Source organism: Trachypithecus francoisi, unplaced genomic scaffold (assembly GCF_009764315.1).
Source record: "Trachypithecus francoisi isolate TF-2019V2 unplaced genomic scaffold, Tfra_2.0 Lachesis_group2, whole genome shotgun sequence".
Taxonomy (NCBI): Eukaryota; Metazoa; Chordata; class Mammalia; order Primates; family Cercopithecidae; genus Trachypithecus; species Trachypithecus francoisi.
The window spans coordinates 150268677-150293714 of NW_022681465.1; the positions used below are offsets into that span (position 1 = coordinate 150268677).

The window sequence follows — 25038 nt, forward strand, 5'->3', positions numbered from 1 at the left end:
CCGGGCGACAGAGCAAGACTCCGTCTCAAAAAAAAAAAAAAAAAAAAAAAAAGAGGGAGAAGGGAAGAGTAATAGAGTGAGGGTTCTTTGTCATCCAATCCCTGGCAAGACTGTCACACTGGGCCTGGACAGGCGTGGGGCACCTTGGTACACAGTGACAGGTACACAAATAGCAGACATGTGTGCTCTTAACCCCGTTCCCCTACCACTATGTTACCAACTAATCTGCTTCTCAGCTGCAAAATTAGAGCTAAGAAAGCACAACTATTTATAAAGCATTTACATGAGCCAGGCACCACGCTTTACAATAGGATTTAATTTGATTTTCCAACAATCCTGGAGGGAGGTATTATTAACCCCATTTCACAGACATTGATATGGGGCTTGGAGAGGTCAAGTGGCTTTCCCAAGATCAAGCAGGGAGTACAGCCAGAGCCAGGATTTGGACCCAGGCTGGCCCAACACCAAAACCCAGGCCTTCAACCTTGACACCAGCCTGCCAACCAAGGAGAGGAGAAGGAAAGGCCCTGGAGGTGAGCTGTTGGCAGCAGTGAACTTGCCCGACAGAGCTCCCTCGGGAAACACTGTTGAAAGGAACATTTGCAAAGTCATGCAGGCCTGCACCTCTCTACATTTCCAAGCACAAGGCGAAAGGAACTTGGATCTGAACTGATGCAGGCCCCTGTTCTTTCCGAGCAAGTAGCTCTTCAAGTGCAGATGTCATCTTTCTGGACCCCATTTGCGGGTAAACCTTCCTCTGTTATTGCAGGTTTAGGCTTGTGAATCCCAGAGGACACGGTGTGAACTGGGTCTATGAAATCCGCACTGACAGCAGCCAGCCTTCCAGGGGATGGAGGAGGGAAGAAATAGCAGATATTTTCCCAAGGTTCAGCTTTATAATTTTCTCGGAAATTTCCAAGCAGCCAATCAGCTAGCTTCTAAATAGCGTGGGTCTCTCCTGGACACTGCAGGCAAAAGTTCCTCTATCTGCTCCTCTCTTTGTCCTTTCTTGGAGCTCAGAGTTCATGTTCACTGTTCACAGAAATGGGTCAATCATACTCCTAACTAGGGATAATAGGCCTCATACATACTTGGAATACAGTGTGGTGTCATTATTGCATTATTCCATTTTACAGATGAAGAAAATGAGGCTCCCAAGGTTATGAGTTTCCAGGGCAGAGTCTCTGGGTTTCTCCTCACCTCACTCTAGGCCAGAGTGATCTCCTTACAGAATCTGTGATTTTCAGGCTGGATCACAGAACTACTGGGTTCTGTGGGCCAGTGAGAGAAGCTGGGGGAAACCAAGCAGGCAGGCAGGGTCTCCAGCCTGACCAGCCAGGTGCCTGCCACAAAGCAACACTTGATGAATACCTGTTGAATGGATGTATGAATGAATACATGTGTCAGTAAATGCTTCAGAGGCCCCTTTTATCCATATTGGAGCTCCAGGTAGGACTTCATTAGAAAAAATGATTCTGTTATGCAAAAGCAAAGTCTGAGAACCACAGTACTAGAGTAGACCATGGTGACCTCCCAGTTACCAGCAAATTTTCAGTGCTGAGCAGATGTTGGGAGGGTAGAGAGAAGACAGTGGGCATGGGGAGATGACCTGAGGAAGCTGGAATTATAGGTGGCAACTGGATCACTAGACACATGGGACCACTGCATCATTCTAGTTCAAAAGCTATAAATCTGTACTCCTTGGCCTCCCTGAATACTAGGTAAAACTTTGTGTCTAGGCATTTTTTTTTAGGTAGAAGATACAAAATTCTCATCAGATTCTCTAAAGGAAACTTTGACCTTTAAAAGGTTACACAGCATTGCTTTAAGACACTATCTAAACATCCACAGACATGGGCAATTGTCATAAGGAGTCTGAACTTTATCTATTTCAACTCTTCATTTTATAGCCAAGAATATAGAAAGAAACGGCAGATGACTTGCCCAAAGCCACCTGGCAGGTTTGTGGGAGAGAGCTTTCCAAATTAAGATGACATTTAACTGAGTGGTTGCTCAAATCAGGATTTGGATCTGGGATTTAGTATGGTGGTCTTTTTAATACGTCAAAGATTCTTAATCTGACGTCCTTGGTTGGACTTCAGGATCTATGAACCTGCTGAACTGCATGCAAAATTGGAAGGATATGCATTTTTTCTATGAAAAGAAGTAGGTGCTTAGGTCAGAATCTCAAAGAGATTTAGGGTCCAATTAAGATTAGGAAGCACGGCCGGGCGCGGTGGCTCAAGCCTGTAATCCCAGCACTTTGGGAGGCCGAGACGGGCGGATCACGAGGTCAGGAGATGGAGACCATCCTGGCTAACACGGTGAAACCCCGTCTCTACTAAAAAAAATACAAAAAACTAGCCGGGCGAGGTGGTGGGCGCCTGTAGTCCCAGCTACTCGGGAGGCTGAGGCAGGAGAATGGTGTAAACCCGGGAGGCAGAGCTTGCAGTGAGCTGAGATCCGGCCACTGCGCTCCAGCCTGGGCGACAGAGCGAGACTCCATCTCAAAAAAAAAAAAAAAAAATTAGGAAGCACTACAATCCTCTAGGTCAGCCCTCAGCCCTGCCTTCCCTGCAGAACCTGGATAAGTCATGGGTAGAGCTGCTCCTGTTCTGAACTTTGATCAGAACGGGGGTGTATGTAAGTGAGGGACAGTGCTCTCTCCTGCACCATGTATCCCCTCCTGATGAGCTGATATCGGCACTTTTCCCGATAACAGGCTCAGAGTGAGACCATGTCTATGGTGACAGAACCGGGTGTGCTGAACAGAAAGGTTACAGAAACTTCTCAACATCAGCCAAGATGTCAAAGCTGAGACTCTGGACATGCTCAAAACAGTTTCCACCAAAATGGGCTCTGTCCCCTGGGAGACTGAGGGAGCAGGCGAGCCAGCAAGCACTCAGTTAAATGCTGTCTTAATTTGGAAAGCATAGAGGCATAGGGGGACTTTTTTTTTTTTTAAATCAATAGTCAGCCGTTCTCCAGCACCAGGAGTGCAATGCAGTACTCACTCAGAGCCTGAGGGCAGCTCAGAGATTGACAGGCAGCTGCCTTGTCTGTCACCCAACCTCAGTTTGGCAGCTCATTGACCCTGCCTCTTCTCTGGCTAAAATAAGAGTGATGTGGCAACCACTACCCTTGAACCTCTGGAGAGAACCAAATCCTACAAAAGAGGACAGGAGGAGGGAGAGGCTTGGCCTGGTACATAGTGTGTACCTAGAGAATAGATAAGCATTTTCTAGCTCCTACTAAATTTTGGGTACGATGGGGGAGAAGTAGTAAGACATGATCAGAAACACTCATGCAACAAACATTTTGTATTTATTGAACAATTACTAAGTGCCAGAAGTAGCACAGGGAACCAAGTGTGTGTGTGTGTGTGTGTGTGTGTGTGTGTGTGTGTGTGTAGGTGGCGAGTGGGGGGCAATACAGAATTATTCATTCACGTTATTTAAAATTATTCATTCAAATTACTTCAAGTACCTACTATGTGCTGGGTAGGCTTGGTGCTGGGCACTGGATGGGGCGGGGGGTTGTTGAATGTATATTTACTGAACATCTGAGTGTCCCACACTATATTAGCACTAAAGATATAGTGAACCAAATAGCCTTGTTCTCATCGTAGTGTCAGGACTCCCTGAAAACAGCATCTCCGGATAGGGAAACTGAGGCAGTACAGCTTCCCACAGAGGTCTCACTGGTGAGGGCGCCAGGCTTTAACCCAGCATCCTGACCCAGGCTGGCCCTGCTGATGGAAGCCACCTCCCTCTCGTCCTCTCGCACTTCCTCTGGGGCACTGATGATGAGTCATTAATAACAGAATTTTAATGGCAAAAACACAGCAGTCCCCAGCTCTGCCAATGAGGCCCATCCCCCTGGTGCTGGATCAAGACCGCAGTGACTAACAGCCAAGAATTTCTGGTCCCTTGACAACACCTTTCTCACAACTCTGCCATCCTCTTTCCACAGGAGAGGCCCTTCCTTTTTAAATTGGAGAGTTTAAAAATATCCTACCCCCAACCTTTGGTACCCCAAATTGAATCAGTATTTAGCTCAGTAGTGACTGAGTGGGAGGGAAAGCCACTCCGGGAGGGCTGCATCTGGCCTTCACCACAGGACACCGAGTGTCCAGACTGTGAACCAGCCCTTGGCCCCGGCTATGGCTGCAAGGACGTAGTCAGAAAATCCAAAATGACCACAGAGGGGAGGCTGGGGAGTGGGGCTCCACAGCGAGGGCACATAGTGACATTTCATGCAGAGGGTGCCCCAGGAAGGCTCAAAAGCAATCTGTAGGGAAACAGGCTCTGGGCTCAACTCAGTGAGGGAAAACATTGGGTTAACTGAGTTCTTTACTGGAGGACTTCTTGGAACCTCAAATATGCTGATGTATATTGTGAATCTATAAAAAGGGGACGTCTGGTGAAGCGTTTCCCAAACTTATTTAACCACAGAAACCTTTTTTTGTTTGTTTTTTGGCAGAGAGCTTAGTGCACTGCACAGCTTAAAACCCTGAGTTTGAAACCTCAGGTTTCCTACCCTGCACGGGGGGCCTTGTGCTGAGTGCTGGGGACACTGGAATACAAAAACAAGATCCCTGCTCCCAAGGAGTGCCATCTGTGGAAGGTGGCCATGTGCAAGGTCCAATAGCAGTGAGCCAGTGTGCAGAGAAGCCCTGAAAAGGAGGCCGGGAGCAGGCGAGGAGCTGGAGCTAGAGGACACCTGGGCTCCCCAGGTGAAAGGGAGGTGCTAGGAGAGTGTGGCAGGACCACTTAGAAGTTGGGAGAGGGGGGGTGGGAAGCAGAGAGGGAAACGTGGACAACTTTCCCCGCTCACATCTTCTTGCCTTTGAATTGGCCAAGCTGGTTGGTCTCCACTCAAACAGTCATGGGATTGTGAGGAGTGGGCCCTCTATCCCTCCCAGCCCCCACCCTCAACCACATCTATGCTATTCAACTTGGGCGAACATCCAGAAGCCAGGGAATAGCTATTCACAAACTCAGTAATTGGACTCATTAGCGTTGACTCAGAAATCTTTTTTTTCCCTAAGTCTCTCTCTTGGAGAAGCTTTTAAGATCCTTTAAATTGGTTAACGGAGAGTTTAGAGATGAGGACGGAGCCTCAGCTTTCAGCTCCCCCTGCCCATCTCCCTGGCTCTTCCCAACATATTCAAGGGCAAGAGTGATGATATAATCCAATATCTGTTTTATTAAACACCTAGACATTTCTGGCACACGTTTCCCAAACGGGGACCTCAAAATCACACTCTCCAGCTCTAGGACTCCTAGCATTCAATCTACATTTACTCTCCCATGACTAGGACAGTCATAATGCTTTCACATAAAATTGCAGTCTGAACTGATGGACAAGAACCCTGGGCCAGGAGTCAGGAGGCCCAGGTCCTCATCCTGGCCCAGCGACTCATAAAGTCATGCAACCATGAGCATCACTGCCTCCCGGGCCAAAGTGAGCACAAAGGTCCTCTCTGTGGTGAAATGCCCTTGCATTTGTCTTGTAAGGTAGGAGGGCAGACACCATTGCCTTTGGTATACAACTGAGGAAGCAATATAGAGAGTTAGGTCACTGCTTCAAGGTGACATGGCTAGGCAAGTGGCAGAGCCAGACCTGGGTCTTCACATACTTTCCTCTTCTTGACTGTACTGGCGCAGGTGCTTAGGGTTTGGGGGAAGGTGGGTGGGTAACTGGCCTCTTCTTCGGGACTCAAGTTGTGATATCTCTCTGAGAACCCACAGGCTCCATCTTTAGGGCTGAGGCGAGAAGTTCTGAAAGTCAAGCAGACACATCCAGGCATTTGGGCAAGAAACTTCTTCCTTCCAAATCAAAAGTGAAATGAAAATGATGATGAGCCCATGGGGGATGAATAGAGGTGAATGGTGGAGCTAGTCTTGAGGATGGCCTAATTCGGTCTTTTCTAAGTGCCAGCCATTCACGGAACCGCCCCTGTGATTTCTGCTACCTCTCTGGACCTGTGCCCCCTTTTACGTTATGTTTTTCTTTAAACGGATTCACTTTTTTTTTTGCAGTTAGCTTTATCCTAGACAGAACATCTGTCAAACTACAGGTCAATATGCTAGTCATATTTTTATATTATACATTAAATATGTAACTACTGAAATAGAAAATATTAATTTGAATACCACCTAAAATCTTCTTGTGACCCAGGGATACACACGTCAGACATTGGCAACAGCAGTACAGGATTAAGTGTAAGAAAACCAAGGCATAGGAAGGGAGAAGATAAGTTATTTGCTCAAAGACAAAGGCTAAGGTGAGCACAGGTCTCTAGACCCTTCAGTAGGGCTTTTCATAGGTCACTGAATGCATCCTTTGGTGCACAGACCAGAAATGACTGTGGATGCATCCAAGGCTCATCTGTGAGGCTACCAAGTTGGGGGGGAAGATCAGTCACTTACTAGCCATGTACGTGAAATTGCTCGGGAACCTGAACACCCGCTGTAATTTCTACCTGGAAAGGGTTACTGATGCTTTATTTTTGTTATCCAACCTCCTGCTCCCTCTGGCCCCTAAGAGGCACCAGTGACTATGTTTTGTCTCACCTTAGCCAAAACTTAGTCTTACAACACTCCCTTCCAGTGGGTAGGGGGGTGGGAGGATAGCCCTGCTGGAGGATTCCAGGCTGGCTCTGAGATGCCCACTTCTGCAGAGGAGGCCAAGGTTCCCTGTGCTTGAGGCATGTGGTAGGCGTGAGGTTCCTGCTAGCAGGGTGTTCAAGCTGCAGAGGGAGGGGCTGGAGAAAGACTTCAGTCCTGTAACTGTCAGGTCGCTGGGCCCTGGGGATACAAGAAGAGGTGAGAGCAACTCTTACTCATGCTGTACATTCTTGGACTCCGACTTTGGAGCCAGCACTTCTTCAAGGACTTGGCTCCCCAGGCATTGTTAACTCCCAACCCCAGTGACTCATGAGTGAGCAGGGCTCTCAGAACCCTAGAAGGGTAATTCAGGCAACGTTGGGATATTGTCTCTCCTACAAAATCATCAGAGCAGCTACCACTTGTTCAATACCTATTGTGCTGTCAGCCTGTGCTAAGTCCCTTAGAGTCATCTCATTTAACCCTTATGACAACCTAATGAGTTAGGTGCTACCATTACCTTCATTTTTAGAGGTGAAGAAACTGAGGCAAAAAGCCATGGAGTCTAAGTTCAGTGACAGTGGGGGTTAAAACTCAGGTTTGACTGGGCGCAGTGGCTCACACCTGTAATCCCAGCATTTTGGGAGGCCAAGACGGGTGGATCGCCTGAGGTCAGGAGTTTGAAACCAGCCTGGCCAACATGGTGAAACCCTGTCTCTACTAAAAATATAAAAAAATTAGCCGGGTATTGTGGTGGGTGCCTGTAATCCCAGCTACTCGGGACACTGAGGCAGGAGAATCGCTTGAACCTGGGAGGCAGAGGTTGCAGTGAGCTGAGATGGCGCCACTGCACTCCAGCCTGGGCCACAGAGTGAGACTCCGTCTCAAAAAAAAAAAAAAAAAGGAATGCGGCTTTTGGAGTCAGACAAACCTGAGTTTTTTATTTTTTTTGGTGTTTCAAAATGAAACATTGGTGTTTCACCATCTCAAATAAAAATTAAAAAAAACAAAAACAAAAAACTCAGGTTTGTCTGACTCCAAAAGCCACATTTTTTTTTTTTTTTTTTGAGACGGAGTCTCGCTCTGTGGCCCAGGCTGGACTGTAGTGGCCGGATCTCAGCTCACTGCAAGCTCCGCCTCCCGGGTTTACACCATTTTCCTGCCTCAGCCTCCCGAGTAGCTGGGACTACAGGCGCCTGCCACGTCGCCCGGCTAATTTTTTTGTATTTTTTAGTAGAGACGGGGTTTTACCGTGTTAGCCAGGATGGTCTCGATCTCCTGACCTCGTGATCCACCCGTCTCGGCCTCCCAAAGTGCTGGGATTACAGGCTTGAGTCACCGCGCCCAGCCCTTTTTTTTTTTTTTTTTTGAGACAGAGTCTCGCTCTGTTGCTCAGGCTGGAGTGCAGTGGCGTGACCTCAGCTCACTGCAAGGTCTGCCTCCCGGGTTCACGCCATTCTCCTGCCTCAGCCTCCTGAGTAGCTGGGACCACAGGTACCGCCAACCACGCCTGACTAATTTTTTTTTGTATTTTTTTTTTTTTTTTTGAGACGGAGTCTCGCTCTGTCACCCAGGCTGGAGTGCAGTGGCCGGATCTCAGCTCACTGCAAGCTCCGCCTCCCGGGCTCATGCCCTTCTCCTGCCTCAGCCTCCCGAGTAGCTGGGACTACAAGCGCCCGCCACCTCGCCTGGCTAGTTTTTTGTAGTTTTTTTTTTTTTTTTTGAGACGGAGTCTTGCTCTGTTGCCCGGTCTGGAGTGCAGTGGCCGGATCTCAGCTCACTGCAAGCTCCGCCTCCCGGGTTTACGCCATTCTCCTGCCTCAGCCTCCGGAGTAGCTGGGACTACAGGCGCCCGCCACCTCGCCCGGCTAGTTTTTTGTATTTTTAGTAGAGACGGGGTTTCACCGTGTTAGCCAGGATGGTCTCGATCTCCTGACCTCGTGATCCGCCCGTCTCGGCCTCCCAAAGTGCTGGGATTACAGGCTTGAGCCACCGCGCCCGGCCTTTTTTTGTATTTTTAATAGAGACGGGGTTTCACTGTGTTAGCCAGGAGGGTCTGGATCTCCTGACCTCGTGATCCGCCAGTCTTGGCCTCGCAAAGTGCTGGGATTAGAGGCGTGAGCCACCGCGCCCGTCCCCAAAAGCTGCGTTGTTAGCCACCACTGGGGTTGGAAATGATTAGGAGACCAGAGACTACTGCTACCTACTACTCTGTCACAGAGTACTGAGCTCAGGGAATGAACCTGTTGGCTCGGACTTGGGTCTGTACCTGCAGCCTCCATGGAAAAGAGGGCTCGCAGCCTCTCCTGGGCAGCCTCATTTCCCAGAGCTGCTGACTGCCGGTAACATCTCAAGGCCTCTCCCAGATTCCTCTGCACACCAAGGCCTTTCTCATAGCAAATTCCAAGGTGGTACCTGCTCTGTGAGTCCTAAGGAGAAAATGGACAGACAGATAAACACACGCAGGAATGAGGAACTGAAATGCTAAGGCAGGAGGAAGGTGAAGTCAGGCATGCTGGGACTTCATCCACGCAGGAACAAGACCCAGCCTTGGCCCGTCCCATAACAAGGGATCTCAACTATGAAACGCCAGAGGCTCAGAGCTCACCCAACACAAAGGAGAGGGGGATCCCTCCACCCAGGGAGATTCCAGCCAGGGCAGTGTGGAGGCTTCTCTTGCACAGGCTGGCTGAAAGCATGCACAAGGAAGACTACAGGAAACAGCCCAGTTACAGGAAACCTGGGAGTCGGGCTCCTACGTTGCCCTGAAACAGCAAGGAGGCAAGGGTGGAGGGTTGTCTTCCCAAAGGCCCTGTGCCTTCCTGAATCTCTGCCTGGGAGGGCTGACAGAAAAAGCAATTCTTCTCTAAAAAGCTATGCTCGGCCTGGGCGCAGTGGCTCACACCTGTAATCCCAGCACTTTGGGAGGCCAAGGTAGTCAGATCACGAGGTCAGGAGTTGGGAGACCAGGCTGCCCAACACAGTGAAACCCCGTCTCTACTAAAAATACAAAAAAAATTAGGCGGTTGTGGTGGTATGCACCTGTAATCCTAACTACTCAGGAGGCTGAGGCAGGAGAATCGCGTGAACCCAGGAGGCGGAGGTTGCAGTGCGCCAAGATCACGCCACTGCACTCCAGCCAGGGCAACAGCGTGAGACCTCCATGTCAAAAAAAAAAAAAAAAAAAAAAAAAAAAAAGCTATGCTCTTTGCCCCAGCTCTGGATCCTCGATTCTCTCTCCTCTCACTGAGAACTATGCTCCTGGTAGGAATAGGCTCAGGTAGGTAGAGGTAGAGGCTGGGTGTCCAGCTGCATAGCCAGACTGTGCTCCCATCACGGCTCTACCATTTACCAGCTGTGTTAACTCAGGCATGTGACTCTAACTCATGGTGCCTCAGTTTCCTCACCTATAAAGTGGGATACTAGTAACACCTACCTTATTAGGTTGTTGCAAGGATTAAATACACTATATGAAAAGTGCTTACATTCACTATACGAATCATATTCACTCTCCCAACTAAAAAAACAAAACAGGCCAGGCGTGGTGGCTCATGCCTGTAATCCCAGCACTTTGGAAGGTCAAGGACGGCGGATCACGAGGTCAGGAGATCGAGAACATCCTGGCTAACACGGTGAAACCTCGTCTCTACTAAAAATACAAAAAAATTAGCCAGGCATGGTGGCGGGCGCCTGTAGTCCCAGCTACTTGGGAGGCTGAGACAGGAGAATGGCCTGAACCCAGGAGGCAGAGCTTGCAGTGAGCCAAGACTGCACCACTACACTCCAGCCTGGGCGACAGAGCGAGACTCTGTCTCAAAAAAGAAAAAAGAAAAAAGAAAAAAATCCGAAACAAAACAAAACATTATTGACTCCCAACCATGGTCCCATTTCTCTTCTACCCTCCACAGTCAAATTTCTGGGAAGAGTTGTCTACACATTCTCCCCCTACTTCTATAACACACGGCAGACTCATGCCTACAGACCAGGTTACCACACAGCAGTGGACACACGTAAGGCCTAAACACCACCCCTGCATCACTGCTCAGTGCAAACCCAGAAAGACACAATTCCCTGTGGGGTGGAAGAGTGTCAGGTCTGAGTTCCAATACAGTGTCACACAGCAGGTGACAGATACCTTTTGTGCATTTCTCCTGCTAGCATGCTGGTCTGATTATCTGGTGGATACTTGGTGGCATTGGTCCCCTTTGGACAGTTACTACAGATACTTTGGGCAACACAGAGTAGACAAGGAAAAGCATTCTGATGCCCAGGAGTTCAATGAAGCTATCAGTGTGTTGGCCAGAAAACAAAGGAAGCAGCAGTCCCCTATGCAGGGAGATTACAGTTCACGCATGTATTGCTTGATTTAATCTAAGATTCCTGGTCCTTCAAGATGCAACTCAAAAGATACACTGGTCCAATACACTTGAGGAATACAGCACATTACAGATGACCTTTTCAGTGATCTACAGTGACATAAAGCTTCGAGACTTCCTGCATGAACTGTTTAACTCAGTACTTCCCAAACCCATCTAACCATTTTTTTCCTCTTACAACTTATAAACATCCCAGAGAACTAATGCTTCATGGAACACATCTGAATTGTCTGAATGTCAATGACCCCAGTTCACAAACAACCAGACATCCCCACCCACCCCAAACTGAGCAGTGTTCCCTGTTTACTGTCTCCACCTGATGGCGTCTTCTGATTTCCCTGGGTTACCATCACTTGTAATGATGCGTTTTTCATGTGTACAGGTCACACAGCACTGTCACACCTGTTAGTTATCTCGGTTAGATTTTGATCCTCACAACCACCCTGTGAAGTAGTGGACAGGTAAGGCAAGCATTATTATGCTGATTTTACAAATGAGGAAACAGGTTTGAATCAAGAAGTGAGCAGGCCCAGTAGTGTGCTGATAAATGTTGAACAACTGGCTCTCGGGGAGGGAAAAAGCTCTGCTTTGTGGCATTTAGCAATTCCTGTGGTGAAAATATTCCCACCATAGCAGATTTTAAGCCGCCAACAGCTCTCACAGCCTGGTGCAAGCCAGCTCCGGCGTTCTACTGCAACTGCCCAAGGGTCACACAGTAAGTCAGTGAGAGCTAAGGCTTGAAGCCAGGCCAAGGCTCCTATCAAACAATCTCCTAAGCACAGAAGAACTCAGTACCAGTTCCAAAATCCCTTCTCTTATCAGGCTTCATCCCCAACATGCTTGCCCACTAGAGAGCTCATACCCCATTGTTGGCTGCAAGCCAAAGATATTTCACAGCTCTTTTCTCATCCAGGTAGGGCTCCTTGGTGAAAAGCACCCCGAGGAAAGCTTGGGCCTGTGGTCAAGGAGGAAGGAAAAAAAGGCATCTTGGTCACTTTCGGGCTCCACAAGCCCCAGAGACCTTGAACAGACCCTGCCAATGGCACTCACCTCTCTCAAGCCTGAGTCTGCAGCCTGCTTCACCATGGACACCGCCCTCTGCTGCTCAGGGTTCCACGAAGAGGCTGGGTCTCGTAGTAGGCACCTGGCATAGCGGTACTGAGCCAGGCTGTGGCCCTGGCTGGCAGCCAATTGATAATAAAGGGCTGCCTGGGGCAAAGGGAGAAACACCCAGTCAGCTGGTAACTCTGTACATCTTTTTCTTTTAATGAAATTTTAAAAAATTATTTTAATTAAATAATACATAATAATTATAGACTAGTCAGAAAATTCAGATAAGCCAAAAATTTAAAATATAAACCAAAAATAGAAACATAAAATCCCAAGAAATTCATCCTCCTAAAGATCATTCTTGCTTAAAATTTTAGTGTACAGCCTTGTAAATATCTTCTCACATGTATGTGTTAGACATACACACATACATTTTAGACATCTATACATTTGCACGCACATATGTCTGTGTGCGGGGGGGCAAAGAGAGAGAGACTTAGATCATACTATACTACTTTATAACCTATTTTTTTAACTTTAATGGTACACCATGAATGTCTTTCCCTGACATATATATCTAGCATATCATTTTAAGGCCCAAATAGATGTAATTAACCAGTTTTCTATTGAAGAAACTTTCAGGGTTTTTTGGGTTTTTCTGCCTTCACATACAACCCTAAGAAATACATTCTTACATATAACCTCTTTGTGTTCTCATCCCACTTTTTAAAAATTCATTAATCCATTCATCAAGATGCTATTCTAGGCTGAGGATATAGTTGCAAAGAAGAAAGGCAAAATCCCTGCCCTCCCTGAATTTTGAGTCTAAATTCCTGGAAGTTAGGAGCTTCTTTCTTATTTTTCCTTCGCAGCTTGGCTAGAACCAAGTGGAGAAAAGAAGCCAAACTTTCCCCCATCCCTGCCCACTGCTCATTTCTAGACATCAATCTCAGCAGCCCAGCACAGGGGGCGGGCTTGGGGGCAGGGGAATACCTTGCTAATGTCTCTGGGGGTGCCTCTGCCATGCTCATGACACAAGCCCGCATTGTACTGTGCTTTGCTGTAGCCGCGGGCTGCAGCTTTCTGGAAGTAAGAAAAGGCTGCCGTGTAGTCGCCACTCTTCATGTTCTCCGTCCCTGTAAGAAGGCACAGGGCACAAACACTCACAGCTTCTTCAGCGAACTTCCACACACCCTTAGCCAGGTACCTACAGACTCCACATCTGATTCTCCTCCTTATCTTTTTTTGTGCCAGACACTTCATATATATATATATATACACACACACACACACACACACATATACACACATATATACATATATACATATATATTTTTGAGACCGAGTCTTGCTCTGTTGCCCAGGCTGGAATGCAGTGACACAATCTCGACTCACTACAACTTCCACCTCCTAGGTTCAAACGATTCTCCTGCCTCAGCCTCCCAAGTATCTGGAATTACAGATGTCTGCCCCCATGCCTGGCTAACTTTTGTATTTCTAGTAGAGATTGGATTTCACCATGTTGGCAAGGCTCGTTTCAAACTCTTAACCTCAGGTGATCCACCTGCCTTGGCCTCCCAAAGCATTGGGATTACAGGCGTGAGCCACTGTGTCCAGCCCTTTGCATATATTTCTACCCTCTGAATATTTCACTGGTTTGCCATAGACAGCAGTGGGTTCTGCCCTGCTGTAAACCACTCCTCCTTCTCTTGGTAATAGCGTCTAGATTTCCTATTGGGAACAACCCGTCCCCTAGTGCTGTCAATCAATGTGCTTGTGTTCTTCCTAACCACGGAGGTTCTTTCTCAGGAATCTGAACCTTGATCTGGTTGGGACAAGGAGAGAAAACAGCCTTTGTAGGTTTATTCTGACAGCAGCACTCTGAAGATACTGCCTATCAGCTGCTGCCTCTTGGGTCTCTGGAGTTTCCCTGATTCCTGTCCTTTCTGAGGCTTGGCAGGTCAATATATCCCAATAGATTCCTTTTGTGCTTAAGTTAGCCAGCGTGGGTTTAGGTTGCTCATAACCAACAAACCCTAACTGATACAAGTGATACCGTTAATGTTGTTTTATGAAGAAATTGGGAGCGGTAATACAGCAGTGTCAAGACCTGAATGCAGGCACGTCCAACTCCAAAGCCCATGCTCTTTTCATTGCCCAAAGAGGAAACAGGAAAGGATCAGGGCACGGCCAATTCTCAACTCAAAGCCTTTGCTCCAACTGTCTCTCCTGCCTGGGATCTCTCTTTCCACCTCCACCATCAAAGCTCCCATCCTGTGTCTGCTCTAGAACCTTCAGACCACACTCAGGCTTTAAACACTTCTTTGGCACTTACTTAATATACCAAGCCTTTTCTACAAACTAAACCGTTTCAAAAGAACAAGTCCTGTCTCCTCAATTAGACTGTAAAATCCTGGAGGCAGAAGCAGAAAAAGAATGTAGAAGAAATAACTTCGCCTAGGGTGAAGGCACCATACAAATGCAAAACATGATTATGGCTTATGCTCCTTTTGTGTTCTGCCACCGTTCCAAGTGCTTGCTGAATACATGAATATATGAATGAAGGATGGGCAAGAAAATTCTGAGAAGAGACTCTTTGCCCATCAAAATCACATAAAGCTAATGAGGGAGAAACCAGGTTCCATTCAGCCAGCAGTGAATTAAATAAAGTTGCCTCCCTGCTGCCTGCAAACTCATTGTCCAGGGTTGACAGAGCCCTCTGCCCTTGGGGAGAAGACTCAAGAGTGCAAAGGATCCCACCATCCTCCTGTTTCCCACCTGGCTCATTAATATATCCAGATCCATCTACTCTTCTTGCTCCCTCCTTTCTCTCTTCTAGACCACGCCACTGACAGGTTTTGTTTAGCTGTCACCAACAGCGCCTACCTGGTCTCCTTTTTCCCCCCCATGCAATCCTACAATCCATGTCTGTCTATATGGCAGCCAGAGAGATCTTTGGAAAAGTACATCAGATCATGTGACTGCCCCGTTTCCAGCTCCGGCTTAAAGCCCTCCAAAGACTTCCTATCTCACTTAGAAAATCCACACTCTTTACTGTGGCTCAGAAGACCTCACCTGATCTGACCCGACTGCTTTTCTGGCTTTATCTCCTTTGGCCCTTCTCAAGATCTCTAAGCTCCAGCCACACTCACCTTTCTTTTGTTCCCTTAGCAATCAAAATCCCATCCTGCCTCAGGATTTTTGCGCTTACTTTTCCCGCCACTTGGAAAGCTCTTTCTCCAGATTGAAACAAAAGTGGCTGCTTTTGTGACAGGTCTTACATCAAAGGTCTTCTGCTCAGTGAGGACTTCTAAATCAAAACTGCTCCTTGTTCAAGTCACTAATACATTCCTTTATTTTTTTCATAACATCTATCAACATCTGAAATGTTTTTTTTTTATTTTTTTCTTTTTATTTATTTCTCAATTATTGTTTTTCTGCTCCCTCAGAATAAGGACTTTGTCTTGTAAATCACTGTATCCCCAGTACCTAAAATAGGAACTGGCAAAAGGCAAATGCTCAATAAATTTGTTGTGAGTGAATCCCAGCCTCTTGCCTATCTGCCCACTAGACCCCAGCAGATGCTGTGGGGAGTCTGAGTCCCCATGTTAGAAGGCCTAAAAGGAGCCTAGTTATTGCAGAGACCAGGACAAATGGTGGAAGGGTGTCTGGAGTCCCCACATGAGGGTAAGAGGTTCCTGTTCACACATTGAGGGTCTGCTCCAAACCCCAGGAGCCTGTTCTTTCCTAAGCGTGGCAGAGAATGCTGTGTGCCCTCCAAGATGTATTTTCTCCTTCATACACAGTAACTAGTCTCCTCGGTGGCGAGGTGTGGCCATGTGCCTACATTCTGGATAAGGATTTGTGCAACGTCTAGATTAAAGGGAAGGAGTGATCCTTTAGCTTCCCTACCTTGCCCCTTCCAGCTGGCTAGAATATGGACAGGAGGACAGGAGCTGGAACTGCCAACTGTGCCTCAAGTTGGGAGCCAGTTTTAAAATGGCAGGGCACATTTGCATAAGAATGGGTCCCTGCCACGCCAGATTTGTTCTACCTACCTGGGACCAAATAAAATCTCCCTACCTGGGAGAAAATAAAATCTCTTGTTTAAGCCACTCCCTATCCTGACTATATCTGACCTACCCCATACCCTTTCCATTTTTCCACCCTCCTGCCTTGAGGCAGGGTCCATTTGGTTACCCAGGAAGTTGAAAGCGATGGAAACACTGAGCTGGAAGATCTGCTGAATGGAAGTCACAGCCTCCTCAAGGGAAAGAGTTTTTGATTTATCTTGTTCCTGGAAAAGAAATATAAAGACTTACCAAGGGACGGTTTACTGGGATTGCCACCTGCCCAAGAGAATGTTATGAGGAGCCAGGTGGCCAAATCTGGATAATACCTTTTCACCAGTGGGCTGAGGCTGGGCTGGTTTTGCCTTGGACTCGATGCTGCCACTGGCATGCAGGAAGCCCAAATCACTGGGACCTGCAAGGGAAAGGCCGACACCTGGCCAGGGCAAAGAAGAAAGTTGTACTTCTTTTCTCCGACTCTTCCAATCTACCCAGGCTTTCCATCCAGCACCCTCGCCAGGAACCGAAATGACCCTGAATCACCTCACAAGGCATCGGACCTCACAGGAGGGCCAATTCCCTTCACAGCAAGCAACGTCCCTCTGCCCGGTTCGCCACCCCCACCCCCTGCCTTCTGCCCATTCCATGAGGCAGGGACATACCTTCCTCAGAGGGGTCCTGAGGATGAGCTGTTCTCAAGGAGTTGTGTGAGAAGTTCCGGGGCTGAGCTGAGGCTTCTTCCTGGCCAAGCCTGGGCTCCCTGAGGCCAGTGTGCCTGGGAGCTGGGCAATCAGGGCTGGGGAGGACGTGTTGTCGCAGTGCTGGAAAGAGCCAGCAAGAGCAGTCAGGTCTGGGCCAGGCACAGTGGCTCACACCTATAATCCCAGCACCTTGGGAGGCCTAGGCAGGTGGATCACCTGAGGTCAGCAGCTCAAGACCAGCCTGGCCAACATGGTGAAACCCCATCTGTACTAAAAATACAAAAATTAGCAGGTTGCAGTGGCACACACCTGTAATCCCAGCTACTCGGGAGGCTGAGGCAGGAAAATTGCTTGAACCCAGGAGGCGGAGGGTGCAGTGAGCCAAGATCACACCACTACTCCAGCCTGGGTGAGAGCAAAACTCTGTCTCAAAAGAAAAAAAAAGAGTGATCAGGTCAGAAGAGGATCAGTGCAGGCTGCTCCAGCTTGCCTGAGTCCTCCCTGAGGTTTTAGAGGCCATAGGAAGAATTTTGAAACTCTTGTGATACTTCCTTCACACTCCTCCTTCTCTGTTTCCTTGGCTTCCCTCCAGAGGAGTCTAGAGGGGCCTGTATTTGTGCTGATCTCCCACCCTAAGCATCAATCAGTTTTCTGCCTAAATTCTTCAGTGGCAGGGAGGCACCTACCTTACTGTTGTAGCCCCAGTACCTAGCACTTTCTTTGATAGCAATATTGCCAATGATTATCATCATCATAAGAACTAATGCTTAAACTAATAATTACTGCACACTTACTATGTGCCAGGCACTGCCCTAAGTCCTTGACATGTATTAACTCATTTAGTCCTCCCAAGAAACCTATGGGGTGGGTTTTATTATTACCCCAATTTATAGATGAAAAAACTGAGGCAGAAGAAGTTAAAAGTGACTTGTTCAGAGACATAAGACTAGTATGCAGCAGTTTTGGGATTTGAACCTCTAGAATCTGACTCTGGAGCCTCAACCACTAGGCTATGTTGCCTCTGCACCATGGCACATAATAGGTGCTCAAAAAGATTCATTTATTGATGAATGACTGAGTGACTGACCAGAGAATAATTTAACTGGTTGAATGTGGGCCAGGAAGCCACACCCAGAATCTAAAGTAGTCTGGACCCTGCGGGGCTCCCTCGGTTGGAGGTGATGGGAGGAAATGGAAAGACACTGAGGGATAGGTGTGGCCCACACCCTGGGTGGATAGAACTTCCCCACATTCCTCTTCCTCTGACTTCAGATAGGAAAGGCAAGGAGCTGCTGATGGCTCTTTTCCTGAGGTGTGTCCAGAGACGCTTCCTGGCCCAGAGAAACTCCCAGTCCAGCCCTCCTGTCCCCAGGACTGAGAACTCACAGGAGCAGGGGTGCCACAAGGGAGATGAGAGGAAACGGTCCAGGGGACTGTGCCAGGAGCAGTGTTCTACCTGCCGAGGTCCTGCTGGCAGGGATGCCTGGAAGTGGATCTGCCTTGCCAGCTGCAGGGCCAGCACGGCCAAAGTGCCCTGGGAAAGACAGCACATTAAGGACACGGTCCTTCACCAGTCAACTCCATCAGACCCAGCCTTACACTCAAACATCACTTCCTCAGGAAATCCAGGTGGGGCAGCTCCCCGACTACAAACTTTCACAACACCCTAACTTCTCTGGAGCCCTGACCACACCGGCATTTAAACAATCATCTCCACAGTTATTTATCTAAGGTCTGTCTCTCCTGTTAGTCTATAAGCACAACATGGGCAGGGACCATGTATGTTTCACTCACCAATGTATCTCTGGTGCAAAAGTATAGCACAGTGCTAAAATATAGTAGGGACCTAATAAGTATAAACTGAATAAATGCTTGATCAAGTGACTAAATAAGCAAAGACTAAGCAGGCAAAAAGATAATGGGGTAGGTTGGCACCTAGTTGCAAATACAGCAACAGGTCAGAGTTCCCCATTAGGCTCTCTTTCCGGTCTTGCACAACCCCTCCTTCCACCAACTCCCATTCCCCTAATCAAGCCATCCCAGCACACACACATCTCCAGGTGTAAGCTTTGTAAAGGTGTTTCTTTTCTGACAGGTCTGCAGAAGACCCGAGCTGGCTCTTATCCCAGAGACTGCTTGGTTTTCCCTGTCTCCTGTGTCCTTGTGTTATGCTTAAGAAGGTTGCCTCAGGGTCGGGCACAGTGGCTCATGCTTGTAATCCCAGCACTTGGGAGGCTGATGCAGGTGGATCACTTAAGGCCAGGAGTTCAAGACTGGCCAATATGGAGAAACTCCATTCTACTAAAAAATACAAGAATTAGCTGGGTGTGGTGGCACACACCTGTAATCCCAGCCACTCAGGAGGCTGAGGCATGAAAATTGCTTGAACCTGGGAAGCAGAGGTTGCAGTAAGCCAGGATTGCATCACTGCACTCCAGCCTAAAAAAACACTGAGGCTGGCCAGGCGTGGTGGCTCAAGCCTGTTATCCCACCACTTTGGGAGGCCGAGGTGGGCGGATCACGAGGTCAGGAGATCGAGACCATCCTGGCTAACACGGTGAAACCCCGTCTCTACTAAAAAATACAAAAAACTAGCCGGGCAAGGTGGCGGGCGCCTGTAGTCCCAGCTGCTCGGGAGGCTGAGACAGGAGAATGGCGTGAACCCGGGAGGCAGAGCTTGCAGTGAGCTGAGATCTGGCCACTGCACTCCAGCCTGGGCGACAGAGCAAGACTCTGTCTCACAAAAAAACAAAAACAAAAAAAAAAACAAAAAAAAAAAAACACTGAGGCTGATCCGGATACTTACTTGTTGCTACAGGCCCTGCATACAATAGCAAGTAAGACAGACATAGTTTCTGCCCTCATGAAGTTTATACCTTGTGTTTAAAAAGACAAAACACAAGTACAGAGAGAAATAAATACAATAACTACCAATGATGCTAAATGCCAAGAAGGAAACCAATCAGGGAGCTACACAGAGCATAAGAGGGGTCCTGACAAGACAAGGAGTCAGGGAAAGCTTCTCTGTGGGGGTGACATGTGAGATAAGGCCAGAAGAAAAGGCACCAGCATTGTGAAGAACAAAGACAAGTATCTATGGTACTGAGGACAGCTTGCGTGCAGACCCTTTCATATGAGCAGTAGTGACAGAGCACAGGGATGGCATTGGGACTTCTGGAATCCAGGCCCACTTCCTACTTCTCACTATGGGACAGCCCTAGGGCTCAGATCTTCTTTGGCAACATGGGAAAATGCTCCTCTCTTCAGGGTGTGATATGGCCTTAGTACACAGCTCCTCAGAGAGAGGTAACCCTGTCATGGAGACATCCCAGGCTCAGCTCTGCTGATGTCACCAATTTACAGATTGAGAAAGCCAAGGGTCACAGAGGTCAAGTCATCTGTCCAAAGTACACAGCATGAAAACAGCAGGGATGAGCTGTGACAAACATGAGAGTGATGTGTGTGTCAACTTCATTCAGAAGACCTTATAAGCAGAACTTTTACCTGGAGCGTTGCCTGAAAAGCAAAGACTCTGCCCTATGAGACCTAGTATTCACTACTAAGAATCTGACCTTATAGATCAGTTTCAACAAATATTTATTGAGTAACTATTATGGGCTAGGCTCTGTATTAGATGCAGCAACCAAGCAGTAGAACATGAACTCCAGAGTTAAATCTGGCTCTTCCACTTAACAGGTATGAGACCCTATGCATGTTACCTAATATTGCAGAGCCTGAGATTCCTCATCTGTAAAACAAAGGTGGTACTTCCCTTGTAAAAATTTTGTAATGATTACACAAGACAATGCATGTATAATACTTTACATTAATAAATAATACTATGAGGGCGCAGTGGCTCACGCCTGTAATCCCAGCACTTTGGGAGGCCGGGGTGGGTAAATCACTAGGTCAGGAATTCGAGACTAGCCTGGCCAAAATGGTGAAACCCCATCTCTACTAAAAAACACAAAAATTAGCCAGGCGTGGTGGCACGTGCCTGTAATCCCAGCTACTTGGGAGGCTGAGGCAGGAGAACTGCTTGAACCGGGGAGACAGAGGTTGCAGTAAGCCGAGATCATGCCACTGCACTTCAGCCTGGGTGACAGAGCAAGACTCTGTCTCAGAAAAAAAAATAAAACTAATTAAAAAAATAAATAAGTAATTTAAAAAATGATGCAATGTATTATTATTTATTGTAAGATCCATGAAGGCAAGAATATATCTATCTTGTTCTCTGCTATGTCTGTAGTGCCTAGCAAAAATGCCTGGCCCAGAGAAGGTGTTAAATAAACATTTACTGAATGAAATGAGGAAAACATACATGGCGGGGGTGGGGAAAGTGGCAATATCTACTTGAATATGCTCCAATACCATGGGTTACTTGTTAAATGGACACAGTGATTCCCTAGCCCTTGTTTCCGGGGTAGGCTGTATATCCATGCAGGATCATTCTCATCTACACTGAAGGTCAAGGGCAAGGCTGGGGAAGCCTTACCCAAGATATGGCATCCCACAGGGTGTTTGGGGAGACACGGGCAGACATCCATTGGAAGACATCCTTCCATCCATGGGACCTTGGACCCCCACTCGTGCCTGGGCCATGTGGACCCGACCTAGATGATAAAATAAGAGGCTGTCAAGTAGGGGCAAAGGGAGACCAGGGAATGGGCGCAGTGGCTCACGCCTGTAATCCCAGCAATTTGGGAGGCTGAGGTGGGTGGATCATGAGGTCAGGAGTTCAAGACCAGCCTGGTCAAGATGGTGAAACCCCGTCTCTACTAAAAATATAAAAATTGGCTGGGCGCAGTGGCTCACATCTCCCAGCACTATGGGAGGCTGAGGCAGGCGGATCATGAGATCAGGAGATCAAGACCATCCTGGCTAACATGGTGAAACCCCGTGTCTACTAAAAATACAAAAAAAAATTAGCCAGGCGTGATGGTACATGCCTGAAATCCCAGCTACTTGGGAGAATTGCTTGAACCCAGGAGGCAGAGGTTGCAGTGTGCCGAGATAGCGCCACTGCACTCCAGCCTGGGCGACAGAGCGAGACTCTATCTCAAAAAAACAAAATAAAATAAAATAAAATAAAAATTAGCAGGGCGTGGGGACTGGTGCCTGTAATCCCAGCTACTTGGGAGGCTGAGGCAGCAAATTGCTTGAACCCGGGAGGTGGAGATTGCAGTGAACCGAGATTGCGCCATTGCACTCCAGCCTTGGCAACAGAATGTGACTCAGTCTCAAAAAAAAAAAAAAAAAAAAAGGGAGACCAGGGGAGGAAACGAGTGGCAAAATGGCACTATCTTACCTGTCACGGTTAGGCACAGGAACCAGCAAAGTGGAGGAGGTAGTCTGAGGCCCATCTGGGCTGGTGGACTTAGGAGTCACCCTCCAGAGGCTAGGTCCCAGCGTACGGGGAAGAGCTGAAGAGAACAACCAAAACTCAGGCACCTCAACAAGAACCCAGGAATCACTGTCATCTGCCTCAGCAGAGGTTCTTAAACATGGATACAGATGGGAATCTTTTATCTACTACAAATTCTAGGGTAGTACCCCAGAACCAATAAACTAAGATTTCTCAGGTTAGAGCATCCACAATTTTTTAAAGCACCCATGTGATTCCGCTGCTCTCCTATAGATGCCAACACTTTTCTAAGATAACCAAACGTTCATACACATACTCTCACTAATGTTTGCGTCTCTTTGTCTCTAAACCCCTCCCCTCTTCACTGGCTATGCCTACACCATTGGCCCCTAATCGTCTTTCATTCATTCAGTCCACCATCTCCTGCCATTGGACTCCACCCCCTCCCAACAGTCCCGCCATCTCCTTGGACTCCACCCTCTTCTCGCTAGGCCCACCCACATCTCAAATTCCAACAACCCCTGACTTCCCTGCCCTCTTTCAGGCCCCACCTTCCTTAGCTCTAACCCCGCCCACGATCGTTTCGGCTGTTTCCTCAGGCCCGCCCCAACTCCAGTTCGGTCTTTGCGGCCTAGAGTGATGCTGGCCGCTGGGACGTCCCTTACCTCGGCCCAGGAGTCCCGGGAGGCGCCACATGTCGCTGCCGGGACCATAGAGAGCTCGCAGCCGAAAGGGCGAGTCTAAACCTCGGGACAGCGCCTACAGAGGCCGCTGCAGTGCCCCGAGCGGCCGAGTCCCTGAGGAAGCTTTGAGCCGGCCAATTAGAAGGGAGCCCGGCCGGAAAGACGGCGCTACAGGGAGGAAGTGCAGGGCGGAGGCGTATTCCGGGCCAGCGGGGAGGTGACGTGCTGCAAGGGCATGGGGATGTGGGCCCAGACTTCCGTGGGGGATGTCCTTGGCCTTCCCAAGCAGAGGCTGGGGACCGCAGGTGGCGAAGCGAGCCGCTCGGAAGCGGGAACCTTGAGAAGCAGTGCTGGAGCGACTTCGGGGGAGCAAGAGGACCTTGCAGTCCATGAGGCCGCGAACGAGGAAAGGCTTCCCCAGGCCCTAGGCTTGAGGAGGTGGGAGTAACCAGGCTCCGTGGGCGGAGGAGAGGACCCCCAGGGTCCCACAAGTGAAGCCAGTAGGCCGAGCTTCCGTCCAAGGCCACCTGCCTGGAGATGCCAGGCCAGGGCCCGACTGCGACGAGAAACCGCACGGGGCAAGGCTTTGATTCTGGCTTCTAGCTCGGGCCCAGCGTTGTCTCACTGTGCAGCTTCATGTCAACCCCTTACCTTGTCCGGGCCCCGATCCGCGCCAGATAGGGTCAAATGGAATGACTGGCCTGACAGGCTGAGATTCTTGGATAGCTCCTTTAAAAATACCTGACACACCACCCGCGCCGTATTAGAACCCTCGTCCTCAGACGTGGCAAAAGTTATGTATGTGTTTGTTCTTTTGTGGAAAAGAATAATTCTGGCCGGGCGCGGTGGCTCAGGCCTGTAATCCCAGCACTTTGGGAGGCCGAAGCGGGCGGATCACCTGAGGTCAGGAGTTCGAGACCAGCCTGGCCAACATGGTGAAACCCCGTGTCTACTAAAAATACAAAAATTAGCTGCGCGTGGTGGTGGGCGCCTGTAATCCCAGCTGCTCCGGAGGCTGAGGCAGGAAAATTGCTTGAACCCGGGAGGCGGAGGTTGCAGTGAGCCGAGATTGCGCCTGGGTGAGAGTGAGACTCCATCTCGGAAAAAAAAAAAAAATAGTTCCTTTCACCACACTTGAATTCGTGAAATAACGGAGCTCACATTCAAGTGTAAGATGTTTAGATTTCCTCCCTATCCCCTTTCTCCAGGTATGTGACTTTAAGATGGGTAGAAGTCTCTACCTGGGGTAAAAGTGTATTGGGGGCACCTACTTTTAGACCCAGGCATGTGGCTTGAAAGTTGTATTAATTTGTTAAACAACTTTTTTTTTCTTTTGAGATGGATTCTCTGTCACCCAGGCTGGAGTGCAATGGTGTGATCTCGCCTCCCAGGTTCAAGCGATTCTCTTGCCTCAGCCTCCCAAGTAGCTGAGATTACAGGCGCCCTCTACCACATCCTGCTAGTTTTTGTATTTTTAATAGAGACAAGGTTTCACCATGTTGGCCAGGCTGGTCTTGAACTCCTGGACCTCAGGTGATCCTTCCGCCTCGGCCTCCCAAAGTGCTTGGATTACAGGCTTGAGCCACCGCACCTGGCCGTTAAACAACTTTTGAACCATATATCAGCCCGTCCTAGGATGTGAGAAAACAGATGAGGAAAGAGCATTTGTGGCCTCCAAGAACTCGGTCCAGTGGATTAGTAGTGGGCTTTGGAATCCCACAAATCTAGGTTGGAATCACAACTTGCTTACTTCATAGCTATGTTATCTTATGCATGTTCCTTAATCACACTAAGTCTCAAGAGCTTCATCCATAAAATAGGGAAAATAATACCTCATGCAATTGTTGTGAGGTTTAAATAAAATAATACGTTAAAAAATGTTTAGCTTGGTGTTTCGGGAATACCCTTCAAAAAATAAAAAATAAATAAAAATGTTTAGCATAGTTCCTGGCACATAGTAAAAGCCCAGTAAGTGTAAGTTGCTATTAATTGTAGTAGTAGGGGAGTAAGTAGGCAAGTATAATAGATTATGTTCCCATAGAAGCATGAGCAATGGGTTGTGGGATCCCTTGGAAGGCTTCAGAAAAGTAGTTACATTTGAGCAGGGCCTTTAAATATTAATAAGAGCTTGCCAGGTGGAGAAGGAAGAAAGGCATTGCAAGCAGAGGAAACAATAAATAAA

At 48.2% G+C, this 25038-nt stretch overlaps 1 protein-coding gene across 2 annotated transcripts; it reads right to left on the bottom strand.

Moving 5' to 3' along the window:
* Positions 1 to 3308: 3308 nt before the first annotated feature.
* DELE1 (DAP3 binding cell death enhancer 1) lies at positions 3309 to 23025 on the bottom strand. 2 transcript variants are annotated; one of them, XM_033180834.1, is made up of 13 exons: positions 22839 to 23025; positions 22117 to 22231; positions 21304 to 21421; positions 18195 to 18342; positions 16770 to 16928; positions 16437 to 16522; positions 16238 to 16334; positions 13031 to 13173; positions 12038 to 12196; positions 11850 to 11942; positions 8881 to 9040; positions 6579 to 6818; positions 3309 to 5845 (listed from the first exon to the last, which is right to left on the bottom strand). In XM_033180834.1, the coding sequence occupies exons 1-12, from the start codon at positions 22867 to 22869 to the stop codon at positions 6580 to 6582; spliced, it is 1548 nt and encodes a 515-aa protein (XP_033036725.1). In that variant the 5' UTR covers positions 22870 to 23025; the 3' UTR covers positions 3309 to 5845; position 6579. The 2 variants fall into 2 exon arrangements, with proteins under 2 accessions (XP_033036725.1, XP_033036724.1); XM_033180833.1 differs by having other exon boundaries at positions 6579 to 6812; positions 16437 to 16543.
* Between the last annotated feature and the right edge of the window lie 2013 nt (positions 23026 to 25038).

Bases quoted from the DNA above. Each gene is read 5' to 3' on its own strand.
- DELE1 (XM_033180833.1), bottom strand. From the start codon at position 22,869: ATGTGGCGCCTCCCGGGACTCCTGGGCCGAG. The intron at 16,335-16,436 runs GTATTATCCAGA...TTTCTTTTCCAG, and splicing joins CTCAGCCCACTGGTGAAAAG to GAACAAGATAAATCAAAAAC. The intron at 11,943-12,037 runs GTGAGTGCCATT...CCTTGACCACAG, and splicing joins CAGACTCAGGCTTGAGAGAG to GCCCAAGCTTTCCTCGGGGT.